A 13,303-nucleotide genomic window follows, 5' to 3' on the forward strand; every position below is an offset into this window, starting at 1 on the left:
AAGGGGAAAGGTGCTGCAAAGCCTGAGGCTTCAAGGTAGCCAAGCACGAACCTGCCAGACTGGCGAGCCCCCTAGGGGGACCACAGTGCTGTGGCACGAGAGTTTACAAATGAAGATACAGAATGCCCGTGACACACAGTTGTGCCATCAGTCTTCCCTCAATCACTACCAGCTGTGATCTGAAGTTGAATCCGAAGGCTCCCCACACCATGTCAGCAGGAATAACACCACGGCACCTCTCAAAAACACTGGAAGAATGTGACCTCTCCCCATGTCGCCACCATACTCACCAAAGACAGTCATCCCAGGTAGAGCTGTGATTCGTTGCTGAACACAATGTAACACCATTCACTGGCAATCCGATCATGGCATGGCTCCAAACGTAGCAATTTGTCTCGTGATGTTAATAGCAGTCTACATGTGGGACGGTAATTACCTCATCTGCAGTTGACCAACTGTGTGGGATGACAATGAATGTTGAAGGGTTTCCATTACTTGTTCCCAGATGACGGGCAAGGATGTGAAGGGGTTACAATTTGTTTGGTGCACAATAATAAGGTGATCCTCCCTTGTAGTGGTCAGAAGTGGTCAGCTGGAAGCTTGATGAGAAGTATGTATGTCCTCACATTCCCCACACAGTCCACCATCGGTCCACTGTCACCTCCAAGTGCCACACAAATCTCTATATTGCATAACTACCAGCTGGTCAAATGGATACTCGCAATGAGACCTACATCTACATCTACATCTACATCTACATCTACATCCGTACTCCGCAAGCCACCTGACGGTGTGTGGCGGAGGGTACCCTGAGTACCTCTATCGGTTCTCCCTTCTATTCCAGTCTCGTATTGTACGTGGAAAGAAGGATTGTCGGTATGCTTCTGTGTGGGCTCTAATCTCTCTGATTTTATCCTCATGGTCTCTTCGCGAGATATACGTAGGAGGGAGCAATATACTGCTTGACTCTTCGGTGAAGGTATGTTCTCGAAACTTCACCAAAAGCCCGTACCGAGCTACTGAGCTTCTCTCCTGCAGAGTCTTCCCTTTATATTACATCAGATGCTGATAATGCTGTTGCACATGAATATGCATAATGTCTTTGGGCTTCGCAGGGAGCAATCAACATCAGATTCTGTTTATGAGTTTATATACCCCACCAGGCCTGGAAGTAACACTTAGCATGAATACATTAATGGCATAATCTATATCTCTTCAGGCAGGGGGGTTACCTTCATAGTCGCTGATGTTATTGAATTTAGCATATGTTAAAATTCAAGAGTAAGTAAGAAACATGTTTTTTTTTTTTTTCTCTCTCCAAAAAAATTCCTGCCCAGAAATACAGGCTTCCAAAGATGACACTATGGACACCATTTTACAGATGTGAATTTCGGAAACAGTTCCAGATATTTAGCTAGTTTTTTTTCTTTTTTTTAATTTGAAAGATAGTAAATTGCTTTGCGATTACAATTGACATATTTGTAAAAGTTCTTTTACTATCGCCTTTTGCATTTTTTTGTAATTTACAGAAAAACTTTTTTTCCAAAAATGTCAATCCAGAAAACATTTTTCTGTTGATTAGTACCATATATTACTACCTTCTCTGTAAAGGAAACCTTCCACTTTTAAGCTGGACAGGTTTTTAATTTAAATTTTTTTTACTGTCAAGGGTAATGTATGTCTCCAATGAAGTTGTTCCTAACTAATTTCTTTGTTACAATGTTTCTCAGTTATTTCTTTTCACTTTCATTGTTGCAGTTATTTCTTAAACTTCGTTATAATTTCCTTCTTGTGGTTGTTAATTGCAGGTTTCTGTATAGTAGTCGTTCAGTGCTAATTTGTTTACTGAAGAGGCTTCTAAGAAATCTGAGACCATCCAGTGAGTTCTGTGTTTTCATGAAGTGTGATATATAAGACAAACAAAAAAGACTTTGTTCAGGTTGGGAATAAGTGTTCTCTTTTGAAGACTGTTTCGAAGGGAAGATGTTTCTATTGACGACTTTGTGTGTTCTAAATGTTTTGACAGAATAACGACAATGATAGTATCTGAACAAGGAGAAGCCTCACACGGTGCAGATGCTGCAGATTTTGCATTAATAGAGGAAGAATGAAATACCCCGAATCAAATAAAGAGGTACGTGTTAGTCCTGTTAAGAAACCGTGGTCAGTGAAGTCAAGTCACAAGCTCTAGGCATCAAAAAGCGAAGAAAAATTACTAAAGTTATGGATGAATACATTACAGCAAATCCAACCACACTCTTCAAAGTAGAAAGTCCATCTTCAGAAGTAAATGAACCAAAGCACTTTTACACATCTTGCCAGGAATTTTTCACAAATATCATTTCCACTGTTGAATATTGTGCACCCCACAGTGCAAAGGTGCAAGTATTAACTATTATTCCAGAGAAAACAATTTTGAACCACATTCCATCAGTATCAAAGTACATGATAGACAAATCAAGAAATGTGAGGTCTGTGAAAGAAGTCTTTGAAAGACCAGATCCCTATTATGGTCATCCTGTAGAAGCAGCTCAAGTTCAAATAGTGCAGTCATTTTATCTGGAAGATAAATGGGACTATTCTCGCCAGAGTGCCAACAAAAATGACACTGTAATTGCAACAGTTGAAGGTCAAAAAGTTGTGAAAGTGAAGAGGTACATGACTCGCAGTATTAAATAAACTTTTGCAATTTATAAGAGCAACTATACAACTTCACATATTGGAAAATCAAAATTTTACACACTACAAACTAAGAGGGTAGTTCCACACCCACCTAGATATGTCTGTTTATGTGTGTACTGCACGAATTTTGAACTTTGTGTGGTAACTTTGAAGAACTTGCTGGAGTATGTGACATATGACACCTTGGTTTGGTGTGTGACGTCACTAGTAGTCTGTAACGTAAAGCGAGAGACTTGTTTGTTTGAAGAATGTGGTGACTGACCTGGAAAGAGAGGACTGTCTTTATGGACACTTGGCATGGTAGACATAGCAGATAACTCTGCAGAAATTACACATGTGTCATGGAAGGAAAATAAAGTAATTATGAAAACTGATGCTTTTGACAATTTCATTGGTGAACTTGGTAAATGGTCATCGAAAGCAGTAACACACCAGCATCTAAAGAAATTGCAACAACAACACATTGCAGAAGTGAAAGGTTGTGTACAGGCTGAAGAACTATGTTCAGTGCTTCACTGTGATTTCGCTGAGAACTGGTCTGCAATTCTCCCACAAGAAGTACAAGGGTAGAGCAATGACCATGTTTCAATTTTTACGCGAGCGACATATTTTCAAAACAAGAGCAGAAGTGTTGCAGTCATAAGTGATGACACAGGACATGACTCAGCACATCCTTTGCTAGCAATGCGCAAAATTCTTCAACTGAAAACAGAGGCAGAGAAGTTCATTATTTCTGATGGCGCTCCTAGTCATTTTAAAAATCGTTACTAACTGTTCGAATTTAGTAAGTTGCTTGTGCCAACTGACTGGGTATACAGTGCTACTGGTCACAGGAATTGGCCTTGTGATGTTGCAGGAGGCCTGCTGAAGCACCATGCTACAAAACAATCTTTCCAGGCCAAATACAGCTGCGATTTAGAATACCGAGGATTTTATGAGAGTCATGAAATCTTGTACATTCACAGCACCTTATTCTTTGGTCCAGAGAGGAAATTGAAGAATTCCATGAGCAGAATGGTCCAAACAAACTACCCCTGAAAGGAATTCAGAAGACACATTTCTGGACTCAAAGTGATGGGCGAACTAATATTGCACGCACTTTAATGATACAGGGTACTTGTAAATGATGGAAAATTCGAAATTTTTTAATGACTTTATTAAATTCTATTGTCTTCCTGATTACATTGATATATAAATTATATTGTTTGAAACGAAAAATTACTTATATGTACCAAATTTTAAAGTTATGGTCACACATGCTACCATGCCCCCTTTATTTCTGTTACAGAAACGAGTATTATTTCGAAAAGAACTGTGTTTCCAGTGATTACACGTGTGATACATTGAATATGTTGGTAACAGTGCAGGTTTCTAGTGTCTGTAAATGACTGTCTTTGCTAGTATTTACGTTTCTTTCACTGAAGCAGTTTGTTCACATGTTACTGAATGTTTGCTGCCCAAAAGCTACATATATTTGTAGAACTACATATCCTATAATGTGCATAAATACAAACTGTGCCACGCAACAAGAAATTCAATAAAAGGAAATTCTGTGGTAATCAGTTCACAAGCAATGCACACCACACTGTTTAAAGAAACCTATGTATCAGTTCTTCAGGGAAGAAACTCCTACATGGCACACCTCTTGGTAATTCAAATTTTTGTGTTAACAATGATGGTGTTTGTAGTGGATTTGTTGTTGATGGTGGGGGCATCTTATCTTCTTTGATAAAGGAAGTGGCGAAATGTAACAAATGTGATGGTGTACGCTGCATGGAAATAACTGAACAACAAAGTAGCAGGAAGGGTCTAGCACCAAAATTAGTTGTTCTGTGTAGATCCTGCAATAAATTTACCTCAAAAATGACTTCGAACATTGTGCACAATTCATATGATATGAATTGTGCACAATTCATATGATATGAATTTGAAGTCGGTGTATGAAATGCTGTGCAACAGCAAAAGGAAAAAAGGCTGCTCAAATTTTTTGTGGTTTGATGGACCTTTCTCCTCCTCCCAGTAGTTTCAGGAAGTACATAAAAATACTTTTAGGTGCCTTGACAGTTATGTCTAAAGTGTCTATGAAACATGCAGTAGTAGAAACTGTAAATATTAGTGGAACCAGGCACATTGCTGTTGCAGTTGATGGGACATGGCAATGTCGTGGATATTGTTCCCTGAATTGTGTTTTAAGTGCTACTTCTCTGGAGAATGGAAAAGCTGTTGATGTTGAGTGCTTGTCTAAGTACTGCCACATCTGCCATGGTAACAGTGAAGGATATATTTAACATCAGTGTTCTAAGAATTATGATGGCTACAGTGGAGGTATGGAGTGTGATGGAACTCTAGAAATATTTCAGAGGTTGGTGCCTGTTTATAACTTAGATATACGAAGTATCTAGGCGATGGGGACTCTAAAGCTTTCAACAAAATTAATGAGTTCAGTGTTTATGGTGATACCTTGGTAACAAAACTGGAGTGTTGTGGACATGTGAAAAAAGAGGATGGATGCTAGATTGAGGAAGCTACAAACATAAATTAAAGGAAATTTGTTATCCGATGGAAAACCTCTGTCTGGCCGAGGCATACTGAAAGAAACTGAAATAGATCTTCTTCAGATTTATTATGGACTGGCTATTAGATGAACTGCACCTCTGATGTTACAGCAATGAGAAAAGCTGTATGGGCCACCTACTTTCATAAGCTGTCCACAGATGACCACCCTGTTCACAGACTTTGCCCTAAAGGAGCAGATTCTTGGTGTGGTTACCAAAAATCAAAAGAAAGTGGTCAAATATACCATCATAAGCATTCTCTTACTGAGACTGCTATGAATGAAATAAAACCCATTTTCAGAGACCTGAGTGACCTTTTTTTGCTTAGTAAATGTCTTCATGCGGGCACACGGAAATGAAAGTTTCAACCATTGCATGTAGGAAAGATTACTCAAGAATGTTTTTGTAGGACTAAAGACATTAAAAGTTGGTGTACTAGATGCAGTGATATGTTTCAATGATCGAGTGATAGGAAGGTTGGAAGTCCTGAGAAATTTACACATAGAATGTGGCTCTAATATGGAAGTTCAATTGCTTGCATGTGACACAACGGGTGCATGAAGCTCAAAGAGTCGCTCTTCAAGTTACCAAAGAAGCAAGAAGTGTTAACAGGGAAGCCAAGAGGAAGCTTGAAGATGATGAAATGCTGCAGGATGAAGACTATGCTTCAGGAATGTTCTGAGGCACAATTTAATTGGCCTCATATCTTCATATTTTCCCACAAGTTGCATTTTTCTGAATTCAGGTACAAATATTTCCTGAAGTTTATAAAGCATTGTTCTAATTTTTTTCTGTGACTTGCAATAGTCCATACTTATGTAGTAGACCTAAGCTTCATTGCAGAATCAACTAAATTATAGAAAAAGTAACATTTTTATTAGGAAAAAAATTATAAAAATTAAAATGTAAGATGTTTGGTGCTGCATAACCTGATACCAACAAAAAAATCTGTAAAAAATATACATTGTAAACAGTGCCTGAAAGAAATAGATGTTGATTTTTACATAATATTGAGCCACAAAATTACCTTGTATCCTTACGAGAAAGAAAGAAGAAATTTCATTCATTCGGTCAACACCTCAGAAACAACAGGATAATATTCAGATTCACTGCCTCAGGAGGATGTATGTGGCGTGTGTGTATGACTGTGACTGGTGGATTGCGGAGATTATAGACAGTAGTTATGAGTTAAACAAAACTGTAGTGAACATGATGCTATGACATGGACCAGCTGCTGGATATAGGTTTCCAGCTGAAGGACAGCAAGAACACCATCAGTGCTCACTTCCTGTTCACAATGTTTTGTAGATTGTAAGTGCTCCAGTTCCTATTGGTTCAACAGGAAGGCAGCACTCTATATCAAAGTAAGATACTGAAGCAGTGGAACACATTTTTAGTTTGTTGACTGGCTAATTTCAATTCAAAACAGTGCACAGAAGTTGTAAAAATCGAAACCTTTAAGCCTTTCGACCTTTCATATACATTTTGGAACCATTTAAAATGCTTGAAAAATGAGTCTCTTTCTCATCTTTCAAAACTAAAATTATGTTAAACAAGGCTAGTGTTTGATTTTTATGAGTCTGTAATGGGATAATGTGGTAATTAAACAGGTTTTATGTATGGCAAAAACATTTTTTTTTTTTTTATAAAACATGTTCAACCCAAAAGTGGCAGCTCTCCTTTTCAGGGAATGTAGAACTATATGGCACTAATCAACAGAAAAAAAATCAAAATTTTATGGATCAGCACTCTTGGAGAAAAAAAAAATCCCATAAAATATAAAAAGTTGAGAACGCTATAGTACAAGAACTTTGAGATAAGTCCAAATGGAGGATTTCTTTGTAATCATAAAGCAATTATCTTTCAAATAAAAAAGCCAACAAAATATCTAGAACTGTTCCGGAGATAAAGCATTTTAATTTTTTTTTCCAAATTTCACCCCTTCAAAATGGTATGTGCAGTGTCATCTTTGGAGGGCTGTATCTTGCAGCAGAAATTTTTTGGAGAAAAAAAAAAGTTCCTTACTTAGTCCTCGATTTTAACATGCGCTAAATTAAATAACACTGGATACTATGAAGGTAAGATTCTTTTCCTAGCCTGCCTGAATTGATATGGACTGCCTAGTGAACTCTGGTGGCTATTACACCTATCACAGAGAATTGCGACTCTCATAATTTACGTACCAGCCAATGGAGCTTATGTATATGAAACATCTAACCATGTCTTCTGGGTGCTTACTTTTTTTTTCTTGTCAGGCAGTTTATTTCAAGAACAATCATACATTCCACCTTTATAAAAATTGAGAACAGATTTTTGACATGCTTAGAGAACTGTAAGGATTTTTAACATTATATTTGTAGGAGACAGAGACTTTAATGTGGTTTTCTACTGCAGCAGAGAGCAAAGTGCTATGATGGCCCCCTGCAGATAGTACTTGTTGCTGACCTTAAAGTCGAGACACCAAAAATTTAGTTCATACTATAGGAGAAAGACTCGTGAAAAAATACTAACAGCCCCCTTGCATGCTCTGTGTCACACACACACACACACACACACACACACACACACACACACACACACACACACACACACACACCTCTCCATAATTTCACATCACAGAATTGAAGGCCCTACTTACAAACAGAAAATGATATTGTGATGCCAACATTAGTTCCACGTTTCAGGTCACATTCAGCGGCAGAAGCTGCACACCCAGACACTGTCACATTGACACAGCTTCCCACGTCCGAATCTGTAACAGTAACAAACATGGCAATCCTACTACGTAAAATGTGGCAAAACACACACATATGTAACTTATTTTAGGATGTTAAGCTACAAGGATAATTTTATGAATTGCACAGGTGAAATTTTAAAATGTTTATTGTACTGCAGCTAGAATTCAGTGTGTCATAATCCAGTAGACTTCTTATTGTTGTGGTCCTGAGTCCAAAGACTAGTTTGATGCAGCTCTCCATGCTACTCTATCCTGTACAAGCTGCTCCATCTCCAAATAACTTCTCCAACCTACGTCCCTCTGAATCTGCCTATTGTATTCACACCTTGGTCTCCCTCTGATTTTTTTATCCCCCACCCCCACCCTATCCCTAAACAATTCCATCCAATATTAAATTGGTGATACCTTGATGTCTCAGAATGTGTCCTATCCCACATTGCCTTGTGAGAGAGACTGGTCTGTATCTTAGCCTGATGTCTAGGCTAGGTTGGAGGGTGACAGTTTGGTTCTGAATTGGCAAAATCAACAAATGTGAAAGCAAAAAATCTTCTTGCATTGATGGGCCGACCTGTAGATATGCCATTTGAAATAATTGCCACTCATGTGATGATATAAGAGGGTCATGCCATAAGTCATGGTATCTATAGTACATCCTGTTATAATGAAACTACATGTGAATTCCATGATGTGCACGGTGAAGCAGGGTGTATCTGACAATAAAACAGGGTTCCATTGCAGGAGGTAACAACAAAGGGTGAAATGAAACAAACATATTGGAACTTCGTGTACATTTATCAAGAAAAAGTAAAAAAGGAATGAAAATAAATTAAAATCAGCCACTGCCCTTCAAAATAGTTCCTCAGTGCATCCCACTGCCAACAATGAGGAAAGCGTTGAATGGTACTGGTATTGTCATCAATGTGTGCCACTTGTCGCAATGTCGTGAGGATATCTGCCCAGTTTACTAAGTGCCTCCCACACAATTGTTTCTTCAGTTGTGCACTGACGGCAAAGTCGCATGGACTGAGGTCTGGTGATTAGGGTCGATGGGGCAGAACTTCCCACTCCCATCACTGCACACAATTATTGATGACACCTGTAGTGTGGGTTGTAAGATTATCATGGAGTACAATTCCATTATCCAACAGTGGAGGACATTTTCACCAAAGTGTAAATCGCAGATGGTGCAGGCAGAATGTCATGGTAGTATTGGGCACTGACAGTGTGGCTATCCCTTCGAGGATGGCACTCCAGAATACCATGTCTGTGATATACCAGAATGAGCACGACGTTCTTGAGTGTTACTCAATTCCCTGCAGCTGCTTATAGTTCCGCACAACACTGAGTAGCATATCTGACAGTGAGAAAGGCAATTTTTGCTTATGCTTGCTGCTCCACTCTGCTTACATTCACCTTTTAGCACACCCACACTCACTTGTGGTTGCAATGTGTCAGGTGATTTCGGTACTGTTTGCCGCTGTCTTTCGAATGCATTTACCGTGATTATGGCAACGCTATGTATTCACACAATACATCATAGTTTCCATAACTTATGGAATGACTTTCCTAGTTGCTGTGCTGTTAACAGCTATCTCTCATGTTTCCTATATCACTTTCAAACCCAACAACTTTAGTTGAATATTCCTCTTTATCTAGTGAAATTCCTAGGATTGGTGACTGGAACACTTAAAAGTAGAAAGTACTGTTCCTGGCATTCAGAACTTGTGCTTACTTCCATTCTGTTTTATTCTCTGACAATCTTCTGGGCCACTATGGATAACGTGTTTACAGACGTGTGCAATAAAAATACAGTGTAAAGTTAATACCTGAACTTCTTTCAGAAGCCTCTTTTGGGACTGAATTATTTTACACTTACATGCCAGTACACACAGAGTGAGCCGAAAGTCACTAACCATCACAGCTCAATTGAATACAAAACTAGCTACTGGAATTCAGAAATAACTGATAATTCATTTAAGCTACAGGACTATTTACAACATTCTCTCTGAAACCACTTTCCATTTTTCTTGACACACTTCATTGGATAGCTTTGGGCAGCCATCTGTAAAATTTAAAGCTTAGTTTCATCACTTATTGATGGCCAACCTCACATGCACCAAACTGCTGCAAATCCACTTTTCTCAAAACATTTCCATAAATCATAGAGCATTCCTTGAGATGGAACACTGTTGAAATTTTCAGTCCACTCATTTATTATTAAATTATAACAACCTTTATACCACGTTTCTAAAGCAAAAACTTTTTCTCCATTAGAAAAGATCTTGCAACAAGTTAGAGTCAACCATGAACAATGTCAGATATTTAACAGCAGTGCACTCTGGTGTTTGTATCAATAATTAGCTGGGGAAAAAAAAAAAAAAAGAGGGGTGAGGAGGAGGAGGAGGAGGAGGAGGAGGAGGAGGAGAAGAAGAAATAATAGAATGAACACAGCAAAAGCCTATAACAAGTTGGAAGACCCAACACTGTCAGGTGAGGGACTCACAGCAATCTGTATTATTTATTATACATTTTAATGGTCTTGACTGCAATATACTGAAATCACAAGCAGATGATAACTGGTTTTGGTTGACTACCAACCATCTTCAGATCAGCTTACACTATAATTGGTACCAGAGCATAGTGTTAACCACAACAATATTGTTACTAAGCATAACTTGTCAATATTCAAAGGCTGGTCAAAGTGCAGTTGTGGGCACACAAAACCAATGAGAGACTATGCCCAGTGCCAGAGAATTGGCACAGCTGACAACAAATTTCTTTCTATGGTATGTGAAAGAACTGTGTTACCCAAAGAGGTTTACTTAGGTGTTAGTCCAGACAAAGTTTGCAACTATCTATATAAGGGCAGATGTAGTGCCTTTTTTGATAAACACGAACTACAGAATAGCTGCCCAGTTTGCAATATTCTTTTGTGTCACTGCAAGAGGGTAAACGACAGTGGGCAGCACAATGCCTACGTTTATTATGGTTAAATATTTTTTTTTCCAATTTCTTTCTGAACTAAAGATGTGTTGATTGATTGGTCTGTAGCAAAGCTTGAGGAAAAGGCTTGATTCACAAGTAGTTCTTCAGTGTGACGTCACGAAAGAAAGCTATTTCACAGTTTCTGAATAGCTCAGGTAGAGAGCGAGTAGTCAGTATCAAAAGTTGTGTGTACCTCGCATCTCTCTAAATAAGCTACAAAATTATATTCTGAACTTTTGGGATTACATTTCTTTTTTTATTTCATATTATCGCAATTCTGTGATTGGCTTCACAATACTTAGTCTCCTGACAACTTCACCTATCGTTCACTACTACTGGAATCTTTTATTTTGTACAACTGTCTTCGAAAATTCTTGGCATATTATATGGTAAACAATATGCTTTCAAGGAATACATACATTTCTTTCCTACATTTGTAACTGTATCACTGACTTGAATATGCTAATGGACTGAAAACTTCTATTATGCATCTGCTACTGCACTTGTATTACCAAATGAAACTGCATATGCACTATTTTATTACGGAAAGCAGTGGATTGACATTTCTGAAACGTATTTAGCTGAGGGTAATGCATGATGATACCACTGATTGCTTACCATTTTCTCATGATGGGTTTCAGAACATGTTTGATGGTAAATGCTATTAAAAAGTAAGCAAACAAACATATCTAGAGTAAACAAATGTTTCTTATTTAGTAGATCTATTAACGATTTTTAATTCCTACTTTAACGGAGACAACTCATGAATATTAAATGTTACCTGAATGAGCCTTCTTATCTTTAAAATTATAAACTCGATTTAATTGCTACAATTAACTGCATGCAAGCAAAAAGCATATACTTATATGAGTTTACATCATAAGCTAAACAAAGTTGTATGAATCAATGTGAAATCTGCTTCCTTACAATCTCTGACAACTATACATTAGCATCACTAAAAAAAGAAGGCTGTCACAATGTTCTGTATTTGTGCTCAACATGTTTATGTCCTACACAAAAGGATGTGGTAAAGTAAATACCAGCTCATTCCTCATTATTTCCAACTGGTCTTAAGTTTCATTACACGAAAAAATTCTTAGTAGAAAAAGATAACCGTGACCTAAAGTAAATTTAATTTTATCATCTTAGTCAGCTTTAAGATACACCCACAGAGATACACATATTTGTTACACCCTAAAATGCACTCCCACTATGGGTTTATTTGAAGTAAGCTTTTCGGGATGATTGACCACAGCATCATGGTTACCTGCAACTTTCCATAATTAAAAATGGATGAAATACATTAAAAGTTAACTAATTCGATTTTTAGGATAAGTAAACTTGTACAGTACATTTCTTTCCATAACTTACGATTATAACAAACATCAAAAAACAAACAAAGCGTCTACTGCGAAAGAGAAGAACAAGTTTAAAATTCTACAAGTAACATTCTTAAGATTTTCAAACTGGTATATTTAGTCAGTATAGCAAACAATTTAGTCACACACTGCTGTTGTGTGTCAAAACCAGCAAAAAAGTGAAAGCTAATCAAACACTATACTTTGGCTGAACGACATGTCACCAATGATACACTGAAGCACCAAGCTTTGAATAATAAGATATTCGAAAAAGAATATTAGTTTAAACAGTATTACAGATACTTCAAATTCAGTAGGGATGAGAATCTTTATAGCGAACTTCAGAGCTTCTACAGGTAAAAAGCCACACACCTTACGCTGTACGATTTTAATTTGAAGAGCACTCACCACAAAACTGGACGTCTGCTGTAACAGATGATAAACAAAAAGCTAAAAAGAACAGCAAACAACAAGTTAGAGTTTTCATGTTCGAATTAGTTTTCCACTCTTCTGAGAGCCTGGGTGACTACTAAATGCTATCGGCAAGTGACTGTGAGTGGCTTCAGTCACTTGGGTAGGAATGACACATTCGTAGATAACGAAAATTTGCTGTACTCTACACACTTGTTGGACTCATAATTTAAATATATGCGTCACGTGCTGATCTATCACATTGTGTACTGTCCATGCAGGGCAGGAAACCTTGGCGTTACAAAACTTTTTTTGTGCATCGTCGGAAGACCAATAAATGTGATTAGAAACCAAAAGGAGGGTTTCTAATGACACAAAAATTTTATTTATTTCGGTAAAGCACTGTAAACTCTTCGCTTATTAAGTAACAGATAACTGGAACTTAAGCTTTTCGTCGTCGTAAGTTCGTTCGTTTTATTTGTGATTAGCGCGCTGTTCAAAAGTTCGAACTATGAGTTACGAAAGCTGAGTTTTAAGTTTTGGGGATCTCTTAACAAAAATATAGTAAATTGTCT

General features: G+C 37.7%; 1 protein-coding gene across 1 annotated transcript in view; it reads right to left on the reverse strand.

Annotated features, from left to right (window-relative positions):
- LOC126292028 (NPC intracellular cholesterol transporter 2 homolog a-like) overlaps positions 1-13,004 on the reverse strand; it is a 28,272-nt gene extending 15,268 nt beyond the window's left edge. Inside the window, exons 1-2 of the mRNA XM_049985823.1 lie at positions 12,726-13,004; positions 7,876-7,989 (exon numbers count right to left, since the gene is read on the reverse strand). Of these exons, the coding sequence (XP_049841780.1) occupies positions 7,876-7,989; positions 12,726-12,804 (193 nt within the window). The 5' untranslated portion in view covers positions 12,805-13,004. The remainder of the gene's footprint in view (positions 1-7,875; positions 7,990-12,725) is intronic.
- Positions 13,005-13,303: the final 299 nt, after the last annotated feature.

Source organism: Schistocerca gregaria, chromosome 9, assembly GCF_023897955.1.
Source record: "Schistocerca gregaria isolate iqSchGreg1 chromosome 9, iqSchGreg1.2, whole genome shotgun sequence".
In the NCBI taxonomy this organism is placed as follows: domain Eukaryota; kingdom Metazoa; phylum Arthropoda; class Insecta; order Orthoptera; family Acrididae; genus Schistocerca; species Schistocerca gregaria.